Source organism: Anolis sagrei, chromosome 6 (genome assembly GCF_037176765.1).
Source record: "Anolis sagrei isolate rAnoSag1 chromosome 6, rAnoSag1.mat, whole genome shotgun sequence".
Classification (NCBI taxonomy): Eukaryota; Metazoa; Chordata; class Lepidosauria; order Squamata; family Dactyloidae; genus Anolis; species Anolis sagrei.
Window position 1 is genome coordinate 121660101 of NC_090026.1, and position 23904 is coordinate 121684004.

The 23904-nt window shown below is 43.3% G+C and overlaps 1 protein-coding gene across 9 annotated transcripts in view; it reads left to right on the plus strand.

Moving 5' to 3' along the window:
- Positions 1–831: 831 nt before the first annotated feature.
- Positions 832–23904, plus strand: part of KMT2C (lysine methyltransferase 2C) — a 264118-nt gene continuing 241045 nt past the window's right edge. For all 9 annotated transcript variants that reach the window (XM_060782601.2, XM_060782604.2, XM_060782602.2 and 6 more), the window contains exon 1: positions 832–1411. In XM_060782601.2, the coding sequence (XP_060638584.2) occupies positions 1179–1411 (233 nt within the window). In that variant the 5' untranslated portion in view covers positions 832–1178. The remainder of the gene's footprint in view (positions 1412–23904) is intronic.

A 23904-nucleotide genomic window follows, 5' to 3' on the forward strand; every position in this document is an offset into this window, starting at 1 on the left:
CTTTGCCAAACAACCCCTTTCCTTTGCCCAACAGCCACTTCCTTTGGCCAACAGCCCCCTTCCTTCACCCAACAGCCCCCTTCCTTTGCCCAACAGCCACTTCCTTCACCCAACAGCCCCTTCCTTCGCCCTACAGCCCTCTTCCTTTGCCCTACAGCCCCCTTCCTTTGCCCAACAGCCCCTTCCTTTGCCCAACAGCCACTTTTCTTTCCTCAACAGCCCCTTCCTTTGCCCAACAGCCCCTTCCTCCGCTCAACAGCCCCCTTCCTTTGCTCAACAGCCCCTTCCTTTGCCCAACAGCCCCCTTCCTTTGCCCACCTGCCCCTTCCTTTGCTTAACAGCCCCTTCCTCCGCTCAACAGCCACTTCCTTTGCCCAACAGCCCCTTTCCTTTCCTCAACAGCCCCTTCCTTTGCCCAGCTGCCCCTTCCTTTGCCCAACAGCCCCTTTCCTTTCCCCAACAGCCCCTTCCTTTGCTCAACAGCCCCCTTCCTTCGCCCAGCAGTCCCTTCCTTTCCCCAACAGCCACTTCCTTCACACAACAGCCCCTTTCCTTCGCCCAACAGCACCTCCCTTCGCCCAACAGCTCCTTCCTTTGCCCACCTGCCCCTTCCTTTCCCTAACAACCCCTTCCTTTCCCCAACTGTCCCTTCTCTCCCTCCTCCTCCTCCTCCTCCTCCTCCTCCTCTTCCTTCTCCACAGCAGCAGCTGGAGGAGCTGTCAAAACTTCCTCCTGGAAGGGCAGCGGGCCAGCGCACTAGGAAGCCAGCCTCGAAAGGAGGAAGAGGAGGAGGAGGAAGAAGGGCAGCCTCCTCCTCCTCCTTCTCCTCCTCCTCCCCTCTCGTTCGCCTTGGCCTTCCCGACCCAGCTGCGTGTCACCGAGGCGGGCTCTCTTCTTCCTCCTCCTCCTCCTCTCTCTCTCTTCCCCATGTTGCCACCGCCGCTCCTGCTGTCTGTACCTGCGGCTGAGGCCAGCAATGCAAAGCGGAGGTAGAAGGAGAAAAGGAGGAGGAGAAGAAGAAGGAGGAGGAGGAGGAGGAAAGGAACAGCAGCAGCAGCAGCAGGAAGAACAACAGCAGTAGCAGCGGCGGCAGGAGGAGCGTCGGGCTCGCCCTCTTCTTCACCCCTTCTCTTCCTTCCATGTATGTCTCTTTCTCTTCCTGCTGCTGAGTAAAGAGGATGGCAGCGGAGGAGCAGCACAGCCCGGCGCCGGAGGAGCAGCACAAGCAGCAGAAGCACAAGCAGCACCACGAGCTGCCTCCTCCTCCTCTTCCTCCTCTTCCTCCTCCTCACCCACAAAGACTTCTCCTTCTCCCCGAGCTCGGCTCTCCCCCCTCGGCAGCCGCAGACAAAAGACCAAGGGGCCGGCCTCGCAAAGATGGCGCTTCCCCTTTCCAGAGAGTCAGGAAGAAGTAAGTTGCTCAAGGCGTGTGTGTCTACATAGAGAGATATATGTATATATGTATATACGGGGAGGCCGGGGAGAAAGAGGCGCAGGCACACCACACTTCAGCGCTTGGGTGTTTTGACAGCTCCAGCAACTCCTCTCCTCCTCCTCCTCCTCCTCCTTCCAAGACAGAGATTCAGTTGCCATGTCAAGAATGGTCACCTCTCCCCAGTCTCCTCCTCTCCCCTTTGCTCTCCTCCTCCTCCTTTTCCCTTCTCTTCCCTTTCCCTTTTGTTCTTACTTCTTCTCCAGTGCTACAATGAGAAAGAAGCAAGAGAGTAGTCCTAACTCCCTTCTCTAGGGTTGGAAAGAAGGAAAACACAGCTGTCAGCCACAGAAAGGACTTCACCCTTACTCTTTTCCTCCTTATATCAAGAATGGTCACCTCTCAGTCTCTTCCTCTCCCCTTTGCTCTCCTCCTCCTTTTCCCTTCTCTTCCCTTTCCCTTTTGTTCTTACTTATTCTCCAGTGCTAGGTTGAGGAAGAAGCAGGAGAACAGTCCTAACTCTCTTCTCTTGGGTTGGGAAGAAGGAGGAACACACAGCTGTCAACACCAGGAAGGACTTCACCATTAGTCCTTTCCTCCCCATGTCAAGAATGGTCACTTCTCACCTCTCTTCCTCCTCCTCCTTTCCTCTTCTCTTCCTTTTCCCTTTTGTTCTTACTTCTCCTCCAGTGCTAGGTTGAGAAAGAAGCAGGAGAACAGTCCTAACTCTCTTCTCTTGGGTTGGGAAGAAGGAGGAAAGCCCCAGCAAAGACTTCACTCTTACTCCTTTCCTCCCCATGTCAAGAATGGTCACTTCTCACCTCTCTTCCTCCTCCTCCTTTCCTTTCCTCTTCTCTTCCATTTCCCTTTTGTTCTTACTTCTTCTCCAGTACTAGCCTGAGAAAGAAGCAAAAGAGTAGTCCTAACTCGCCTTTCTTGGGTTGAGAAGAAGGAAGAAAACACAGCTGTCAACTCCAGCAAGGACTTCACCCTTCCTTCTTTCCTCCCCATGTCAAGAATAGTCACTTCTCACCTCTCTTCTTCCTCCTCTCCCCTTTGCCCTCCTTCTCCTCCTACTTTTCCGTGTCTTTCCTTCCCTTTTGTTCTTACTTCTTCTCCAGTGCTAGATTGCAAGAGAAGAGGCAAGAGAGTAGTCCTAACTTGCCTCTCTTGGGTTGGGAAGAAGGAGGAAAACACAGCTGTCAACACCAGCAAGGACTTCACCCTTCCTCCTTTCTTTCCCATTTCAAGAATGGTCACTTCTTGCCTCTCTTCCTCCTTTCCCCTTCTCTTCCTTTTCCCTTTTGTTCTTACTTCTTCTCCAGTGCTAGATTGAAAAAGAGTCAGGAGAGTACTCCTAACTGAGTAGTCCTAACTTGACTCTCTTGGGTTGGGAAGAAGGAGGAAAACACAGTTGTCAGACCCAGCAAGGACTTCACCCTTGCTCCTTTCCTCCCCATGTCAAGAATGGTCACCTCTCCCCTTTGCTCTCCTCCTCCTCTTCCTTTTCCCTTCTCTTTCTTTTGTTCTTCTTTTCCAGTGCTAGATTGAGAAAGAGGCAGGAGAGTAGTCCTAACTCATCTCTCTTGGGTTAGGAAGAAGGAGGAAAAGACAGCTATCAGCCCTAGCAAGGACTTCACCCTTACTCCTTTCTTTCCCATATCAAGAATAGTCACTTCTCACCTCTCTTTCTCCTCCTCCTCCTCCTCTCCTCTTTGCCTTTCTTCTCCTCCTAGTTTTCCATGTCTTTCCTTCCCTTATGTTCTTACTTCTTCTCCAGTGCTAGATTGAAAAAGAGGCAAGAGAGTAGTCCTAACTTGCCTCTCTTGGGTTGGGAAGAAGGAGGAAAACACAACTGTCAGCCCCAGCAAGCACCTCACCCTTAGTCCTTTACTCCCCATGTCAAGAATAGGTCACCTCTCCTCAATCTCCTCCTCTCCCCTTTGCCCTCCCTCCTCCTTTTCCCTTCATTTTCTTTTCCCCTTTGTTCTTATTTCTTCTCCAGTTCTAGATTGAGAAAGAGGCAGGAGAGTAGTTCCAACTCACCTCTCTTGGGTTGGGAAGAAGGAGGAAAACAGACCTGTCAACACCAGCAAGAACTTCACCCATACTCCTTTCTTCCTCATGTCAAGAATGGTCACCTCTTGCCTCTCTTCCTTCTTTCCCCTTCTCTTCCTTTTCCCCTTTGTTCTTACTTCTTCTCCAGTGCTAGATTGAGAAAGAGGCAGGAGAGAAGTTCTAACTCACCTCTCTTGGGTTGGGAAGAAGGAGGAAAACAGAGCTGTCAACACCATCAGGAACTTCACCCATACTCCTTTCTTCCTCATGTCAAGAATGGTCACTTCTCGCCTCTATTCCTCCTCTCCTCTTTCTTTCCTTCCCTTTTGTTCTTACTTCTTCTCCTAGGTTGAGAACAACTCACCTCCCTTTCTTCCTCTTCTCCCTCCCCAAGTGAAAGGTTGAGAAACAGAGTGATCCCAACTAACTCACCTCTCCATCTGTTCCTTTTTTACTTCCTTCTCCCCTTTGTCACCATCCTGCCCGTCTCAATTTCTTCACTTTTAACGTGGACATAGTCTTTCCCCCCCTTCTCTCCCAGTGTGGAGTGCTGCCTCCCTTTTTTACTTTCCCCTTCCTTCCCAGACACTTCCTTCTCCCTAGTCAGTCACCCTCCTTTCTCTATTTTTAGCTTAGCCCTTCTCTTGATCCTAGTTCTTTACCAAGTTCTTTCTGTTTCCTTGTGCCCTCTGAGCTGGCTCTCTCCCACACCCTCCCAAGCAGTTTTCTTCATACAGCCTGATTAGTATTTAAGAATATCTGCAACTGGTTTTTATAGTTTTGCTGGTACTTTTGGAAACAGCTCTCCTTGCCTTCTGCATACACACACAGACACATACGCACACACAAACAGCCAGCCCTCCAAGCTCAGGAAGGAGATTGTGTAATGGGAAGCTCCTCCCTAGGAGCTGTCAAAAGGCACAGCAGGGGCATCCACAACAACAAGAGAGTGGCTGGGGGAAGAGTGGGTTGTGTGGGCTTTGTTTCTCGATCCTGCCATCTTTCCCTGTTTGGCAGCATCCTCATAGCTGTTGTGGAGAAATTATAAAACCGGTGTTTCATTCTTAAAGCTTCAAATACTCAGAAGCACAAAACACACCATGCTGCTTCTTGAGATGCGTGTGGTTTTGCTTGAAGATGGAAGACATTCATTCATACATAACTACATCATTTTACACTAATGTTTGGAAATAGTTTAGTATTATATAGTAGTAGCGTGGGCTCAGATAATGCACGGGATATTCTATCATTCTACAATTGTTTTTGAAGCAATCCAGCAATCAACACAATTCACAGAGTGGATTATAATTGTCAGTTATGTTAACTTTTGGAACTTAACTTTTTAGACTGCTAGCACACAAAAAAACCATAGTGGATATATGTGTTGTGGAAGTCTTTCATGGCTGGAAATCACTGGGTTGCTGTGAGTTTTCCGAGCTGTATGGTCATCTTTCAGACGCATTCTCTTCTGACATTTCACTCACACCTATGATACTTTGCGGCAGGCATCCTCAAAGGTTGTGAGGTCTGTTGGAAACTATGCAAGTGGGGTTTGTATATCTGTGGAATGACCAGGGTGGGAGAAAGAACTCTTGTCTGCTTGAGGCAAGAGTGAATGTTGCAGTTTTTGGTCGTGTCAGGAGTGACTTGAGAAACTGCTGTTGTAATAATAAGGCATTTTAAGAGTATGCATCAAAATATCACATGAATTAGGTACATACAATACAACCCCATAAGTTTGGGGGTTTTTTTGGTCACGTCAGGAGCGACCTGAGAAACTGCAAGTCACTTCTGGTGTGAGAGAACTGGCCATCTGCAAGGACGTTGCCCAGGGGACGCCCGGATGTTTTGATGTTTTTGCCATCCTTGTGGGAGGCTTCTCTCATGTCCCCGCATGGAGAGCTGGAGCTGATAGAGGGTGCTCATCTGCCTCTCCCCGGATTCGAACCTGCGACCTGTCGGGCTTCAGTCCTGCCAGCACAGGGGTTTAAGCCATTGCACCACCGGGGGCTCCCAATGTTGCAGTTGGCCACCTTGATTAGCATTGAATGGCCTTGTATCTTCAAGACTTGGCTGATTCCTGCCTGGGGGAATCCCTTGTTGGGAGTTGTTAGCTGACCTGATTGTTTCCTATCAGGAATTCCCCTGTTATTTGAGTGTTTCTCATTATTTACTGTCCTGATTTTAGAGGACAGTAAATAAAGAGGAACACTCGAAGCCATTCCATGCTAATCAAGCTGGCCAATGGCATCATTCACACTTGCCTCAAACAGACAAGAGTTCTTTCTCCCACCCTGGACATTCCACAGATATAGAAACCTCACTTGCCTAGTTTCAAACAGACCTCACTACCTCTAAAGATGCCTGCCATAGATGTTGGTGAAATGTCAGGAGAGAATGCTTCTGGAACATGGCCATACAGCCTGGAAAACTCACAGCAACCCACATAGTGGATATAGCATAGGAAAGTTCAGGAGCTTATGGTAAAATGTCAGACGGATGCGAAGGGTCCCATGTCAGTAATGTACAAGTAATATTGGAACTATGTATTGTCGAAGGCTTTCATGGCCGGAATCACTTGTATGTTGTAGGTTTTTTCAGGCTATATGGCCATGGTCCAGAGGCATTCTCTCCTGACGTTAAGCCTGCATCTATGGCAAGCATCCTCAGAGGTAGTGAGGATGCTTGCCATAGATGCAGGCAAAACTACCTCTGAGGATGCTTGCCATAGATGCAGGCGAAACGTAAGGAGAGAATGCCTCTAGACCATGGCCATATGGTCTAGAGCCCCCGGTGGCGCAGTGGCTTAAACCCCTGTGCTGGCAGGACTGAAGACCGACAGGTTGCAGGTTCGAATCCAGGGAGAGGCGGATGAGCTCCCTCTATCAGCTCCAGCTTCTCATGCGGGGACATGAGAGAAGCCTCCCACAAGGATGATGAAAACATCAAATCATCCGGGCATCCCCTGGGCAACGTCCTTGCAGACAGCCAATTCTCTCACACCAGAAGCGACATGCAGTTTGCCAGGTTGCTCCTGACACGACAAAAAAAAAAATGGCCTGAAAAAGCCTACAACAACCCAATATTGGAACTGTTTGATTAGTTTTTTAGTGGACAACATATTATATATGTGATTGTTTGTTAAAACACAACTCTTAGTTTTTAGGCAAAATTCAGAATATGAAATTTTATAGAAAGATTCAGGTGGGGAAGGTTAAGAAAAATACTTAACACATCCCAATGTGGTGCCAATTACTATTATATATCTTCCCCCACCCCCTCCAAAGTATGGGTTGGATGTATTGCAAAGTATTTAGAAGTGCCCTCAAGTACTGAAAACAGCGGAATTACCTAACAGCGAATGTTTCGTGGGGTTTTTTTGGTACAAAGCAGATCTTGCCATTAGTCAGGTTTCAAAAACAGTGTGATTCTAAAGGTGGGTACTTGACTTGTTCTAATTTCAAAACTCGGGTAGAAAATAAGCTTATATGTTGTAAGATAATTCCACATTCTTTTGTGAATACAAAGTGGTTAGGAGGAGAGGAAACCTTGGAAATTGTTGAGCGGGGACATTCATTTATTAGACATGTGTTGCTGAATGGTGCTTTATGCTAAAACATGTGTACAATAATTACATGCTGAACCTGTAAGCCATTTAAACATTTCTATAACGGCATGTTTTTCTATTTAACTTCTTACTTCCTTTGCCTTCCCATGGAAAAGTATTCTATCTCCCTCCTATAAATGGGAGTATAAATGACAGCATCTACTGATATTTGGGTTTAAATGTTTTAACTTTTATTATGTGTGTTATTATCTGCTGTCAGCCACCTTGGGCCCTTAAGTGGGGAAAAGCAGGGTATACATTTCTTAAATAAATAAATATTCAATATACCACAACATATTTAATAGACATTAACTGCTGCTACTATTACTTCTTGTTGGAAATAGCAACCTTTTCAAGCCTCCACTAGTTACTTGCTATGTATAATTCAGATTGCTTACTGCATTGTATATGTGTGTTTTGGTTTGCAATTTTACCTAATCTCTTTGTTGTGGGAGGGGCTGCAGACCATGTGAATCAGATCTGGGCATGTTCAGGACTCAGACTCCTTTTTTAGAACGGTAGTATGCCTTTAGCAGACTATAGGAACAGTACAGTAAACTTCAGTGCAGAAACAGTATGCTTAGAAATTAGATAGATACTTTATTAGACTCTCAGAACAGAGAGACACTATGTACTATGGACAATTGATTCCAAGGAAGATGCCCTATGTTACCTACACAGAGAAACTACATAAAATCCTATTGTAAATGGATTTCTAAGCAAAGTACCTTTATGCTGTGTACATGAAGTTTATGAGTAAACCAACTCTGTTCCTTTTAAAGAATACTGCTTGTTTTGTCTCTTGAGAGCATGATAGATTTAAGGGTGAGTAGATGTTCTTTGGGCAACTAAGAACACTTCTGAAACACTGCTGAATGTATATATGTTTGTGACCAGTGGTTTTCCAAAATGGTTATGAATCCCATTTCCCAAATGGTTATGGAGATTCGCATTTTCAAAAACTTGTAATCATATATTGCTCTTTCTATACCCTAAATGACAAAAAAAACTTTTGAAGAGTATAGACTTCTTGCAATACTCTGGCTTGTTTTGATATAACATCCTCTCCATATATATATATAAGGAGGGGGGGAAGAGAGAGAGAGAGAGGGGGGGGATATATATGTGTGTGCATGTGTATGTATATGTATGTATGTATGTATGTATACACACACACACACACACACACACACTACATTGAAGTCATTTGCATGGCTGCCGTTCATTTACCAGTCCCAATTCAAGGTGCAGGTTCTTACCTACAAAGCCCTGAACGGTTTGGGACACGCCTACCTGCGTGACCACATTTCTGTGTATGAATACACGCAATCTCTTCGATCATCTGGAGAGGCCCTGCTCTCGCTCCTGCCCCCTTCGCAGGCGCAATTGGTGGGGACGAGGGAGAGGGCCTTCTCTATGGTGGCCCCCCAACTCTGGAACTCACTTCCTAACGAAAGCAGGCAAGACCCCACATTGGAACTCACTTCCCAAGACTCCACATTGGCAGTCTTTAGGAGGAGCCTGAAAACGTGTCTGTTCCAGTGTGCCTTCCCTGAATAAAGAAAACAATTCCCTGCACAATGTCCTCAGAAGCACTTTAACTACCCGTTGGGTTGCTCTCCCTACATTTCTTTTAAACCCTCCTACTAGATACATCCTACCTCTGTTAATGCCCAGCATTTATTTTTAAAATTTTAACTATTACATCTGGCCCAGCCATAGGTTTTTAAATTGCTAGGTGGTATTGTCTATCTGTAAGTTATATTAATTGTATTGTTTTATTTGCTTATTGCTTTGTTGTTCTTACTGATGTATTGTTGGGCTTGGCCTCATGTAAGCCGCTCCGAGTCCCCTTGGGGAGATGGTGGCAGGGTATAAATAATGGCAATGAAGAGGGGTTTCCTCCCTTTGTGTTTTCATTAGATTTGCAAAATATTCAGTAAAGGTATTCTTGGTAAGGGATTTCTTCTGCTTCCAGCTCTGCCTAATGTGCCATCTATCTTCTATGATGAGTTTGTCGTTAACTTGGCATTATAATCGCTTAAATTTGATTTGCATTGTAGGTTGTTAATTTTATTGGGTGCCATTCAACTAGTGTCCTCTCATGACAGAAAGAATCTGTGAGCAGAATGAGGAAGTGGACTATTTTTAGCCATTTCTCTTTCCCCTTTAGAGTAGATTTTTGGGGCGATGGGGCATTGCAGCCAGCATGCTAGATTTGTTTTTGTCGTGTCAGGAGCGACTTGAGAAACTGCAAGTCGCTTCTGGTGTGAGATAATTTGCTGTCTGCAAGGACGTTGCCCAGGGGATACCCAGATGAATTGATGTTTTTATTATCCTTGTGGGAGGCTTCTCTCATGTCCTCTTATGAGGAGCTGGAGCTGATAGAGGGAGCTCATCTGCCTCTCCCCGGTTTCGAACCATGCTAGACTGATGGATACACTTCATCATCAAGGGGAAAGTTGTTAGCTATTATTATTCAGCATCACTATTTGACAAACTACATCTTCCACTACAGACCACTTCAAACACTGTGGTCATTGGAGGAGGCCCTGCTCTCAGTCCTACCCCCATCCCTAGCATGGCTGGTGGGAATGAGAGAAAGGCCCTTCTCCGTGGCTGCCCGACATCTCTGGAACTCCCTTCCAAAGGAATTAAAGATGGTCCCCTCCAGCCCCCCCCGAACCAAACTCACCCCCCCGAACCAAACTCACCCCCCCCCAAACAAAATCCTGGCTACGGGCCTGGTCCCCTCCCTTCCCGCCTTCAAGAAACAGCTGAAGGCATACCTTTGCTCACTGGCTTATGAGAAGGAGGAGAAGGAATAGATAGTAATACAACAATTATGCCTCTGATTAATAATTGCCATTCATATCCGTGCCTTGTTCGCCCCACCAGCTCAATAAACATCTTGAGCAATGAACAATCTTATTTGCCCCCAAGGAATTGGGAAACTGACACTTCTGTTTGATGTTTGATGTTTTGTTTCATGTCTGATATAATAGGTTGCATTTGTCATTTAATTTTTGCTATTAAGTTATAATTTGCTTTTATATGTTGGGTTCTCAATGTTTGTTATTATGGGTGTATTGTTATTACGTTTATGTTTGCCTTTTATGTTTGGAATCCGCCCTGAGTCTCTCTGGGGAGATAGGGTGGAAGATAAATAAAGTTTTATTATTATTATATTATAATAGGCCGAGGAGCCCCCCAGTGGACCTTGACATTTGGGAGTTGTAGATGCTGGGGTTTATAGTTCACCTACAATCAAAAAGCATTTTGAACGCCACAAATGAGAGAATTGGGCCAAACTTCCCACAAAGAACCCCCATAATGAACAGAAAATACTGTGTTTTCTAATGGTATTGGGCGACCCCTCTGACACCCCCTTGTGACCCCCAGGTGTCCCAACCCCCAGACTGAGAAAATTACTGTTCAACATAGGTACCATCAGTCTGTACACATTTGTACCACTATTTAACCCAGGCATCAAAACCATTTTGGAAAAATTCAGGGTTTTGCTTCATGATTCATGATTTTAAAGTTGTTTTAACATCATTCAAGGCATTGAATCTGAAACCACATAGATTGTCTTTCAGAGGTTCAAATAGGTCAAAGTCAGAAGGGGCCAAATCATAAATATTCATCAAGTGGTTATGGATTTCCTTAGGACCACAACCATCTTTTGCCAGAAATGCAATGACGACTCTTTATTTTAGCTTCAGATTCATGGTTCTAATCATAGAATTCCTAGAATCAAAGAGTTGGAAGAGACCTCATGGGCCATCCCGTCCAACCCCATTCTGCCAAGAAGCAGGAATATTGCATTTAAATCACCTCTGACAGATGGCCATCCAGCCTCTGTTTAAAAGCTTCCAAAAAAAGGAGCCTCCACCACACTCCGGGGCAGAGAGTTCCACTGCTGAACAACTCTCACAGTCAGGAAGTTCTTCCTCATGTTCAGATGGAATCTCCTCTCTTGTAGTTTGGAGCCATTGTTCCGCATCCTAGTCTTCAGGAAAACAGAAAACAAACATGCTCCCTCCTCCCTGTGGCTTCTTCTTACATATTTATACATGGCTATCATATCTCCTCGCAGTCTTCTCTTCTTCAGGCTAAACATGCCCAGCTCCTTAAGCCGCTCCTCATAGGGCTTGTTCTCCAGACCCTTGATCATTTTTGTCGCCCTCCTCTGGACACATTCCAGCTTGTCAATATCCCTCTTGAATTGTGGTGCCCAGAATTGGACACAATATTCCAGGTGTGGTCTAACCAAAGCAGAATAGAGGGGTAGCATTACTTCCCTAAATCTAGACACTAGGCTCCTATTGATGCAGGCCAAAATCCCATTGGCTTTTTTTGCCGCCACATCACATTGTTGTCTCATGTTTCACTTGTTGTCCACGAGGACTCCAAGATCTTTTTCACATGTACTGCTCTCAAGCCAGGCATTATCCCCCATTCTGTATCTTTGCATTTTGTTTTTTTCTGCCTAAGTGGAGTATCTTGCATTTGTCCCCGTTGAACTTCATTTTGTTAGTTTTGGCCCATCTCTCTAATCTGTCAAGATTGTTTTGAATCCTGCTCCTGTCCTCTGTCAATCAGAAAAAAGAAAATACTATCAGTAGAGTTAGGTTACCTCTATTATAGATAGTCCATTAGGTGTGAAAGAAATAAAAGTTAGAGTGATGCAGGCATTACTTTTTGACCCTCCCTTGTACATGCACAGGAAATGCCATGATTCCTATCCAACAGAGTTAAAGTCTAATTTAAAATGACAGTATTCCAGTCTTGATGTTAGGAAGACATGAATGGTGCTTCACTAGTTTAAAACTGACAAGGCTTGCAGGCTTCTTCCCAGATGGAGCTGGTGGAAGCAGTTACTGAGTGTTGCCGCCCTTTCCAGATGCAGTGACCAAGGGGCATCCTTAGGCCAGTAGCTTGAGTGATCAAGGGATGCCGAGCCCCAGCAGTAACTGGTGAAGAGCACATCCCTCCAGGTCTTAAGCCTTGTCAACCATCATTCAGTCTTGACCGAATTTGGCTTCAATGGCCCTACTTGCATCCAGTCTCTAACTCAGTGTTTCTCAACCTCCTTAATGCTGTGACCCTTTAATACAGTTCCTCATGTTGTGGTGACTCCAAACCATATTTTTTTCATTGCTACTTCCTAACTGTAATTTTGCTACTGTTATGAATTGCCATGTAAATATCTGATAGGCAGGATGTATTTTCATTCACTGGACCAAATCTGGCATAAATACCCGAAATTTGAATACTTGTGAGGTTGGGGGGCGCGGGGGGTGGTGGTGGTGTTGATTTTGTCATTTGGGAGTTGTAGTTGCTGGGATTTATAGTTCATCTACAATCAAAGAGCATTCTGAACTCCACCAATGATGGAATTGAACCAAACTTAGCACACAAAACTCCCATGACCAAGAGAAAATACTGGAAGGGTTTGGTGGGCATTGAGAGCCATGATTCCTATCCAACAAAGTTAAACTCTAATTTAAAATGACAGTATTTCAGTCTTGATGATAGGAAGACATGAATGGTGCTTCACTAGTTTAAAAATGACTATGCAAAGAGCATTCTGAACTCCACCAATGATGCAATTGAACCAAACTTGGCACACAAAACTCCAATGACCAACAGAAAATAATGGCAGGGTTTGGTGAACATTGACCTTGAGTTTTGGAGTTGTAGTTCACCTGCCACCAGAGCGCCCTGGACTCAAACAGTGATGGGTCTGGACTAAACTTGGCACAAATACTCAATATGCTCAAATGTGAGTGGAGTTTGGGGAAAAGAGACATTGACATTTGGGAGTTGTAGTTGCTGGGATTTATAGTCCACTTACAATCAAAAAGCCTCTTGAACCCCACCAAAAATAGAATTGGGCCAAACTTCCCACACAGAACTCCCTTGACCAACAGAAAATAGTTTTCTGGTGGTCTTTGGTGACCCCTCTAACACCCCCTCGCAACCCCCCCCCCCCGGGGTCCTGACCCCTAGGTTGAGAAACGCTCCTCTAACTGAAGCAAACTTTGGATAACATTCATATTGCCATACTTCTGTGAGATATGAAAGAGTGTGTAAGAGATGGTTGTCATTTGTTTACAGCAGGCATGTTTAAACTTTGGCTATCCAGGTGTTTTGGACTTCAACTCCCACAATTCCTAACAGCTGGTTGGCTGTTAGGAATTGTGGGAGTTAAAGTCCAAAACACCTGGAAGGCCAAAGTTTGAACATGCTTACTTACTTACTTAGGCGATCCCTCGTAGTCCGAGGATGCTGGTCCTCCAAGTTCAGTCTCCTGGGGGTCGGTTCGTAGGTGGCTGTGGAGCTCTATTCTTGACCTGCATCATCTCCCACAGTGAGAGCATTGGTTTCCAGGTGGGAGGCGGTCTCAGTCGGGATTGGCTTGATGTGCCTTCCTCTTGGCACGTTTTTCTCTTTCATCCTCCATTCGTGCCTCCTCGAATTCTGCAGCACTGCTGGTCACAGCTGACCTCCAGCTGGAGCGCTCAAGGGCCAGGGCTTCCCAGTTCTCAGTGTCTATGCCAGAGTTTTTAAGCCTGGCTTTGAGCCCATCTTTAAATCTCTTTTCCGTTCTTGAGTTCAGAGTAGAGCAACTGCTTCTGGAGACGGTGGCTGGGCATCCAGACAATGTGGTCAGTCCAGAGAAGTTGATGGGGAAGGACCATAACTTCAGTGCTGGTGGGCATTGCTTCTTCCAGCATGCTGACGTTTGTCCGCCTGTCTTTCCAAGAGATTTGCAGGATTTTCCAGAGGCAGTGCTGATGGAATCATTCCAGGAGTTGCATGTGATGCCCGTAGACAGTCCACATTTCGCAGGCATATAGCAGGGTTGGGAGGACAATCACTTTATAGACAAGCCCCTTGGTATCCCTATGGATGTCCTGGTCCTCAAACACTCTCTGCTTCATTCGAAAAAATGCTGCACTCGCAGAGCTCAGGCGGTGTTGTATTTCGGTGTTGATGTTGACTTTGGTGGAGAGGTGGCTGCCAAGGTAGCGGAAATGATCAACATTTTCTAATGTTACACCATTAAGCTGTATCGCTGGCATTGGAGAGGGATTGGCTGGTGTCTGCTGGAACAGCACCTTGGTTTTCTCTATGAACATCTATGATTTACAGTCAAAACCTTGAACATGCATGATTTACAGTCAAAATCTTCATATATAAATTGGATATAGATTTATAGCCAAGGCTGAAATTAAGCATACATGATACAGAAGGACTTCAGAAGTAATTGTGATAGCTTTTGCTACCTGCAAGCTGATCTCTGGATAAGAAATTTCTGGAATAGCCTCCTTTGCAAAGGACGCTGGTTTGGCATAAAAACAAAACATAAAAGATTGAAAGATTAAGTAGCGTGCAGTGCGTGCTTGCTGATGCAACTTGCTGGAGTCCTGCCAATACTTTGTGAAAAACCGAGGTCACGAGCAAACTCCTTTGCTGCTTGCTGCTGTGGAGGGAGGACCACAGGTGGTGAAGCTTGTGGAAAGTTTAAATATTATCAGCTTGTAGCCAAGTTTCCAGTCTTACTTTTTTGAAGAGATGGATGCGAAGTGCGACTTTTAAACTTCTTGTACTACTTCCACTATACTTTGAGAGTGAGCTTCTAATCTTTGCTCAGATTTTAAACAGGAATCTATATTATTTTGGCAAGTTTCCATATCTGGTATTGATCATGAGATGCAGAGGTTGTTTCATCATCATCGTCATCATCATTATCATCGAGTCCCCAGTGGTACAATGAGTTAAATCCGTCTGCCAGCAGGACTGCTGACCAACAGGTCACCAGTTTGAATCTGGGGAGAGTGGGTTGAGCTCCCTCTGTCAGCTCCAGCTCTTCATGCAGAGACATGAGAGAAGCCTCGCACAAGCATGGTAAAACATCAAACATCTGGGTGTCCCCTGGGCAATGTCCTTGCAGACGGCCAATTCTCTCACACCAGAAGTGACTTGCAGTTTCTCAAGTCACTCCTTACTTGAGTTTCTCAAGTTGCTCCTGACTCATCATCATCATAATCATCATTTTCCTCACTTTTCTCAGAATTGATACCAAAGTGGCACACAGTTAAAAAACAATATATAGCATATGTTTGGAATGTAGGTTTTGTTACTTCTTAAACTATCTAGTATTTTCATACGTTCACACTTGTCACTCTACTCCCCCTGCTTTCATCTTGTAAGCTAATCCCATTTAACTAAATTTATTATCTAATCAAGTTTTATTGTGTTTTAATTTATTTTAGTTAACAATTACAGGAGTTTAAGCATAGTGTTTATTGTCTATTTGTCTGTTTATTTTTGTTTTTGTCTTTTATTGTTGATATAATAATAATGCACTTTATTTATACTCTTCTTTATCTCTCTGGAGGGACTTAGATCGAATTACAGTATACATATAGGCAAACATTCATACAGTGTTTACCTACACAACATACAATACACAGACAAGGTAAAGCCCTTCCCCTTTTTTATCTCCAACATCTGGAGGCGATGCTCAACTCCGGCCATAGGGAGGTGTTCTTGTTCCATTTTTTCCATGCTGAGAAGCCTAGTGTTCATAGACCAATCAGTTGCCAGCATGTCTGCATGGGGCGCTGTTTTACATTCCCGCCAAGGTGGTACCTATTGATCTATTTGCATTACATGCTTTTGAACTGCTAGGTTGGCAGAAGCTAGAGCTAACAATGGGAGCTCACCCTGACTTGCGGCTTTGAACTGTCAACCATCTGGTCGGCAGATTTCCTGCACTACTATGGCCCTGATATGTTCAGTGGACTAATCAATAAACAATCTAGCTATCTAGTATTTTCATTATATTGTCAACTAGACTAAACATATTTTAATAAAATAACAATGGTTGCATGTATGTATGCAAACTGTGTTCTAAAAAGCAACAGACCTAATAATATTCTAGTGAATGAGGACTCCCAATATAAAACTAATTATCAGGATTAAAAAAAAACATTTTAAATATTTATTTGTTTATGGAATTACATTATTTATATTCTGCCCTTCTCACCCTGAAGGAGACTCGGAGCCTATCACAGAACACATATACGGCAAATGTTATACACTGACAAGACAGACAACATTACATAGATACAGATATATACTGCATTGGCTTTCCCATTATCAGCATCTTGGAGGCTGTGCTTGGTTCCGGCCACGGGGGGTGCTGTCGCTCCACTTTCCCTGCTGAAGAGCTTTGTTCGTAAACTTCCTCCTTGATCAAATCGCTGGCATTTTCTGGTATTTTCTTATGGGTGTCTTAAATATCTCCCCACTTAAGCAGTGCCTATTTATCTATTCACAATTGCTGTTTTTGAAACTGCTAGGTAGGCAGAAGCTGGGCTAAAGGCCAAGAGCTCACCCTGACCCACGCTTCGAACTGTCAACCTTTTGGTTGGCAAGATTTACTGCAGCTGGTGGTTAACCTGCTGTGCTAAATCCCGGCCCTGAGGTTCTGAGGATAATATAGTCCCTTCCACAATTAACTATATGGTTTAAATTATATAATTTTTACAACAGCTTCAGCCCAGTTCACACCCAGAAAGGTCATCCTTAAAAACATATCCTGTGCTTTTCTGAAATACTTTCCAGATCTGATACGTATATTTTATAGTGAACTAGCCACCCCCTGCCACGCATTGCTGTGGCCCAGTCTTTGTATATGTGTTTTGTGTGTATATATATGTGTGGTTTTGCGCATGCGTTGTAATGTATTTTTTAGTTTTTGGCTTTTGAAGTCTCTTCTGCTGTGTTTTTCAGTGTTTTTATGAGTGATGGTCACTTGTTGGCCTGATAGGTGTCTTGTGTCCAAATTTAGTGTCAATTCGATCAGTGGTTTTTGAGTTATGTTAATCCCACAAACGAACATTACATTTTTATTTATATAGACTAGCTGCCCCCTGCCACGCGTTGCTGTGGCCCACATGGTTTGGCCCAATTGTATCATTGGTGGGATTCAGAATGCTCTGAGATTGTAGGTGAACTATAAATCCCCACAACTACAACTCCCAAATGTCAAGATTCTATTTTCCCCAAACTTCACCAGTGTTTACATTTGGGCATATTCGTGCCAAGTTTGGTCCAGATCCATCATTGTTTGAGTCCACAGTGATCTCTGGATGTAGGTGAACTACAACTCCAAAACCAAAGGGCATTGCCCACCAAACCCTTTCAATATTTTCTGTTGGTCATGGGAGAACTGTGTGCCAAGTTTGGTTCAATTCCATCGTTGGGGGGGTTCAGAATGCACGTTGATTGTAGGTGAACTATAAATCCCAGCAACTACAACTCCCAAATGACAAAATGATTTTTTTTTTTAGTGAAGGACATACAATGGGTTGTTCAGTGTCTTGTGTCCAAATTTGGTGCCAATTCATCCAGTGGTTTTTGAGTTCTGTTAATCCCACAAACGAACATTTCATTTTTATTTATATAGATTTAAAAGAAAGGGTGATACAAGGCCCCTATTATGATCATGATGAATATTGGTTATTTATACAACTGAAAAGTTTTTATATCCTGATAGATCCTGATCATATAACATGTTATATTAGAAAATTTGTACATGTTATATGTAAAACAGTAACAATCTACCTCCAAGTATAATCTGGAACATAATAGCTTGATTGCTGACGATTCTGATCTTACTCCAAAGCACACCAATATTTCTTACACTGGATTCGGACCCCATATGTTTTTGTGATAGCAAGGTGTATGATACCCGAAGAAGCTTCCTAGTCTCAAGTTTGAAATGAGAGCAGCAGATGGCAATGAGGTGGGTGTAGCAAAGAGTAACAATGAAACAGCTGTGAGTAGTATAATGAGTGGCTGGACTTAGTATGCCAGGTGCTTAAGCATTATTTCATTAGTGCATGTTACAATTTAGATTAATAACACATTTTGATTAGGAAGGTATTGCAGCAAGTTCCTCTTTTCATCTTGGAGTTGCTTCCATTTTTCGGGTTGGCGTTACTTGACTGTCGAAACATGGGCCAAGTGTGGTAACACAAGCACACACACGTACACGAGGGGAGGGGGTAAGGAATTGGCCGATGTGATAAAGTAGTTGTCCTTTTGGCACTAGATGAATATGTCTTTGTTTTTATAAAATGAAAATACATTAGAGTCTTGCTTATCCAACATAAACGGGGCCGCAGAAGGTTGGATAAGTGAAAATGGTGGATAATAAGGAGGGATGTAGGAAAAACCTATTAAACATCAAATTATGTTATGGTCCTACAAATGAAGCATCAAAACATCAAATCGACAGAAAAAGCAGTTCAATACATGGCAACATTATGTAGTAATTACTGTATTTACGAATCTAGCACCAAAACATCACAATGTATTGAAACACCTGCTGATCCAGGCAAGAGGTAGACTGCCTTGGATAATACAGAATGTTGGATGAGCGAAGGTTGGATAAGCAAGACTCTACTATATCACTAAATATAAGTTGAATATATGAGATGGCATGTAATCGCTGCAGTGGCACAGAGGGTTAAACTGCAAAGCTGCAGAACTTGCTGACCAGAAGGTCGGTGCTTCAAATTTGTGGGACGGGGTGAGCTCCCATCATTAGCCCCAGCTTCTGCCAACCTAGCAGTTTGTAAATATGAAAATGTGAGTAGATCAACAGGTACCACCTTAGTGGGAAGGTAAACAGCACTCCATGCAGTCATACCAGCCACATAATCTAGGAGGTGTCCATGGACAACACAAGGCTCTTCAGCTTAGAAATGGAGATGAGCACCAACCCTCAAAGTTGGACTCGACTGGACTTTTCAGTGTTGGAGTGGAGTGGGATACAGTTCTCTTGATCATTGCCCATCATGCTTTGTAATATATAGCAGGAAGATATTGACTAGCTGAGTTCTGATGGTGATAATTGTTGGACTTCAGATATCCACCTTACTGATGGTTCCATGCTTGGAAGAAACTTTCCATATTGGTCATCTTTAATCTGTTTTTCACCATGATTCTGGAACACAAACTGCTTTGCTTGTCTTGATTACTTATGCTGGTCAAAGGATGGAGACGTGATTCTCCTAATTTCCTTGGGAATCTTTGAAGTTATTGACCATCATTTTCTTCTGAACGGTGTGGCTAGGGCTTATGATGCTCAATATTCCAGTGGTCTTGTTCTTGTTTGGAATTTCAGGAGGAAATGCTATTTCTTATCACATTTGTGCTCTAGCACTCTAGCTTGTCTCCTATGTTACTATGATCATTCTAACTGAAAGAAAACAGAGTTTCCCAGAACAGTATGAGCTGTCATTTGTATGCGGATGAGACCCAGCTCTATCTCACCTTCCATTTGTTTAAAGAGCATATATGTTCTACACTTTAGCCCAAAAGACTCTCTGAACATTGAATCGCTGTGTGTGCTGAACTGGAAATCAGTAAGGGACAGAATAAAGGTCAATCCATTCAAGCTCAATCCAGAGAAAACATAGGATCTGTTTAGGATGACTCTTACTAGTGTGATAGGATTTGGAATAGGGTCACATTCCCCTGAAATATCAGCCTCACAGTTTGCTAAGTATTGCCAAATCCAACATTATCACTGAAGGCCCAAAGGATTTTTGTAGCATTCTGTTTATTTTGACAGCATGGACTGGTATGCCAATTGTGAGACACACTCCCTATTCTCATCATTGTTATCCATACTATGCTGTTCTGAGATAGGTTGCGTGTTGTATATTGCTTTTGAAGATTTGTTGGGAGGTTAATTTTTCGAACACTGAGTAGGGAGATTGCTCAATGGGATCCAAAATATGGTGATTAATGTGGAATGTATCGCACATTTTTTTTTAAAAAAAGCGGTATACAGGAAAGTTTCAGGCATAACTCACATTGCTGGTGCTTATTCATACAGCTCCAGATGGATTGAGTTTGTTGGAAATAGTAACCATTTTCAAGCCTCCACTTGTTATTTGTTATGTATATAATTCAGATTGCTTGCTATATTGTATATGTGTGTATTGGTTTGCATTTTTAACTCTTTATTGTGGGAGAGGTTGCAGATCATGTGATCAGATCTGGGCTTGTCCAGGATTCAGACTCCATTTTAGGAATAGTATGTTCAGAGACTTCAGTAGGAACAGATGTATGCTTTCAGACTGAACAGAGACTTTATTAGACTCTCAGAACAGAGAGATGCTTTGGACTTTGGACAGTTGATTATAAGAAAGATGCCCTGTGTTAGCTATACAGAGAAACTACTTCAAATCTATTTGTAACTGCAATGATAAACAAAGTACCCGTATGCCAAATACATGAAGTTTCTGAGTAAGCCAACTATGTTACTTTCAAAGAAGTCTGCTTATTTTTGTCTCTTGAGAGTATGATTTAAAGGCAAATATATTTTAGGGGAGAGTAGATGTTTTGGAGCAAGTAAAATAACACTTCTGAAACTCTTCTATATGTGTGTGTTTGTGCATTGCCATATCTTTGTCCCTAACAGTTCAAAAACATATCTAGGAATACCAGTTTAACAGCTGAGAAACCTAATTGTCTTGCATGAATGCCATTTTACTGAAAGGTTATGGCATCATTTTTCAAAAAGGTTATGACTTCTAACAAGGTCAGGCCTTTCCAAAGATCATAAAATCTCCCAAAGGTTATGGATATTTCCATTTTCCCAAAGAGTTGAGGCCTGATTCCCAGAAGGAATACTTGCTCTTGTGTTAGCCAACCAGAGCACTGTTTGTCTTCTGAGGCTTTGGGGTGGATCCCCTCCATCCTCCATCTCCCAAGATAGATGCTGGCTGGAAAGGTTTTCTTCTTTTCTTTTTAAATCATGGCATCTTGCTTATAGGAAGCCTTCTCCGGGGAAGCTTACTTCTCAGCAGCTACAAAATCACCATGATGTCAGAAAATGACATTTTGTTTACATTATATCTTGCAGCATATTGTGATCTGGGTTTTTTGTTGTTACTGATCCATTGTTCTACTGACATGTATTGTTTTACATTTTCTCTGGAAAATCATAACCCTTATATTTTTACTGAAGGATAGTCTAGAAATCTCAAATGGGGGAAATGTCAATCAACATAAGAACGCCAATTTTGATGGTTTTCCCAATAACTTTAGTGACATGTTGCATTGTATGTTGAATAATTCATGGCACATGTTAGAGTACAGCATGGACATTGCTTGGGAAAAACTACTTTGGTGTCACAATGTAGTACAATTTGGAATGATACTTGTTCTAAAGAGGAATTGGATAAAAATGGAGGATATCTTGCATTTTAAAGTAGTGAAGTGTATTTTGGCCAAAATACCCTAAAGATATTGGAGCCCATCTATCTCGGAGGTTAAGCAGAATCAGCCCTGGTTAGTACTTGGACGAGAGTTTGGTATATACAAGGTATATTTCAATGGCATTCATGAAGTCTTCATATGTTGACAGGTGACTTGAAGGCACATATATATGCCCATATATCACTAAATGTATATTACTGTACATTTTGTGATTTGAATATATAGTGGTATACATGGGAAACTTTCTATCATATTATATATTTTGGGTTGCTGTGAGTTTTTTGGGCTGTATGGCCATGTTCCAGCAGCTTTCTCTCTTGATGTTTTGCCTGCATCTATGGTAGGCATCCTCAGACGTTATGAGGTCTGTTGGAAACCAGGCAAGTGGGATTTATATATCCGTGGAATGTCCAGGGTGGAAGAAAGAACTCTTGTCTGTGTGAGACAAGTGTGAAGCCCTAAACGGTTCAGGACCCATCTACCTCCGTGACCACATTTCTGTATATGAACCCACACGATCTCTTCGTTCATCTTGAGAGGCCCTACTCACAATTCCACCTGCTTCACAGGCGCGATTGGTGGGAACGAGGGACAGGGCCTTCTCGGTGGTGGCCCCACAACTCTAGAACTCCCTCCCTAAGGATATTAGGCAGGCTCCAACATTGGCAGTCTTCAGAAGGAGCTTGAAAACGTGGATGTTCCAGTGTGCCTAATCCTAAGCAATATGTCCTTAATGCACCTTATGAGAGATTTAGAATTGTCTGCACGTCCACCTACCCCAAAACACTCCTCCTATCTCCCTTTGAACTTCCCAGTTTTTTAATTTTAAATTTTCACATTTGGCCCTGCCTCATGTTTTTAAATGTGTCGTGTTATTATTGTATTGTTTTGGTCTTATGAGTTATTTATTGTTTTTGCTGTTGTTGTTTTTATGATGTTGTTGGGCTTGGCCTCTTGTAAGCCGCACCGAGTTCTACGGGAGATGGTAGCAGGGTATAAGAACAATAAATAAAATAAACAAATAATAAATATCACAATTGGCCACCTTGATCAGCATTTAATGGCCTTGCAGCTTTAAAGCCTGTCTGGTTGGTGCCTGGGATTCCTTTGTTGGGAGGTGTTAGCTGGCCCTGATAGGTTCCTGCCTGGAATTCCCCTGGGTTTTTTTTATAGTGTTGCTCTTGATTTTAGAGTTTTTTTTAAATACTGGTAGCCAGATTTTGTTCATTTTCATGGTTTTCTCCTTTCTGTTGAAATTGTCCACATGCTTGTGTATTTCAATGGCTTCTCTGTGTAGCCTGACATGGTAGTTAGAATGGTCCAGCATTTCTGTGTTCTCAAATAATATGCTTGACTCAACCAGGCCTTGAGACTGCATGCCATTAAATGCTAATCAAGGTAGCCAATTGCAAGATTCAAACTTGTCTCAAGCAGACAAGAGTTCTTTCCCCCACCTGGGACATTTCACAGTTATATAAACCTCACTTATTTAGTTTCCAACAAACTTCACCACCTCTGAGGATGCCTGCCATAAATGTGGGTGAAATGTCAGGAGATAATGCTACTGGAATATGGCCATACAGCTCAGAAAACTCACGCAACCCAATAAATAAATTATATTGTTCATTTTCATTGTTTCTTCACATGCTTGTGGGTTTCAATGGCTTCTCTGTGTAGTCTGTCATGGTGATTGTGAGAGTGGTCCAGCATTTCTGTGTTCTCAGACAATATGTTGTGTCCAGGCTGGTTCATCACGTGCTCTGCTATGGCTGGCTTCTCTGGTTGAATTATTCTGCAGTGCCTTTCATGTTCCTTGATTCGTGCCTTGGCAATGCTATGTTTGGTGGTCCCTATGTAGACTTGTCCTAGGCTGCATGGTATTTGGTAGATGTGGGCAAAACGTCAGGAGAGATTGCTCCTGGAATATGGCCATACAGCCCAGAAAACTCACAGCATCCTCAGAGGTTGTGAGCTCTGTTGGAAACGAGACAAGTGGGGTTTATATATCTGTGGCATAATGTCCAGAGTGGGAGAAAGAACTCTTGTGTGAATGTTGCAAGTGGCCAGCTTGATTAGCATTTAATGGCCATGCAACGTCAAGGCCTGACTTGTTGCTGCTTGGGGGATCCTTTGTTGGGAAGTGTTACCTGTCCCTGATTTATTCTTGTCTAGAATTCCCCTGTTTTTTTTAGTCTTGCTCTTTATTTACTGCCCTGATTCTAGAGTGTTTTCTTTAATGCTGGTAGCTAGAGTTTGTTCATTTTCTGTGGAATGTCCAGGGTGAGAGAAGGAACTCTTGTCTGTTGGAGGCAAGTGCGGATGCTGCAATTGGCCATCTTAATAAGCATTGAATATCCTTGCAACTTTGAAGCCTGGCTGGGGCAATCCTTTGTTGGGAGGTGTTAGCTGGCCCGGATTGTTTCCTGTCTGGAATTCCCCTGTTTTTTAAAACGTTGCTCTTTATTTACTGTCCTGATTCTAGAGTTTTATA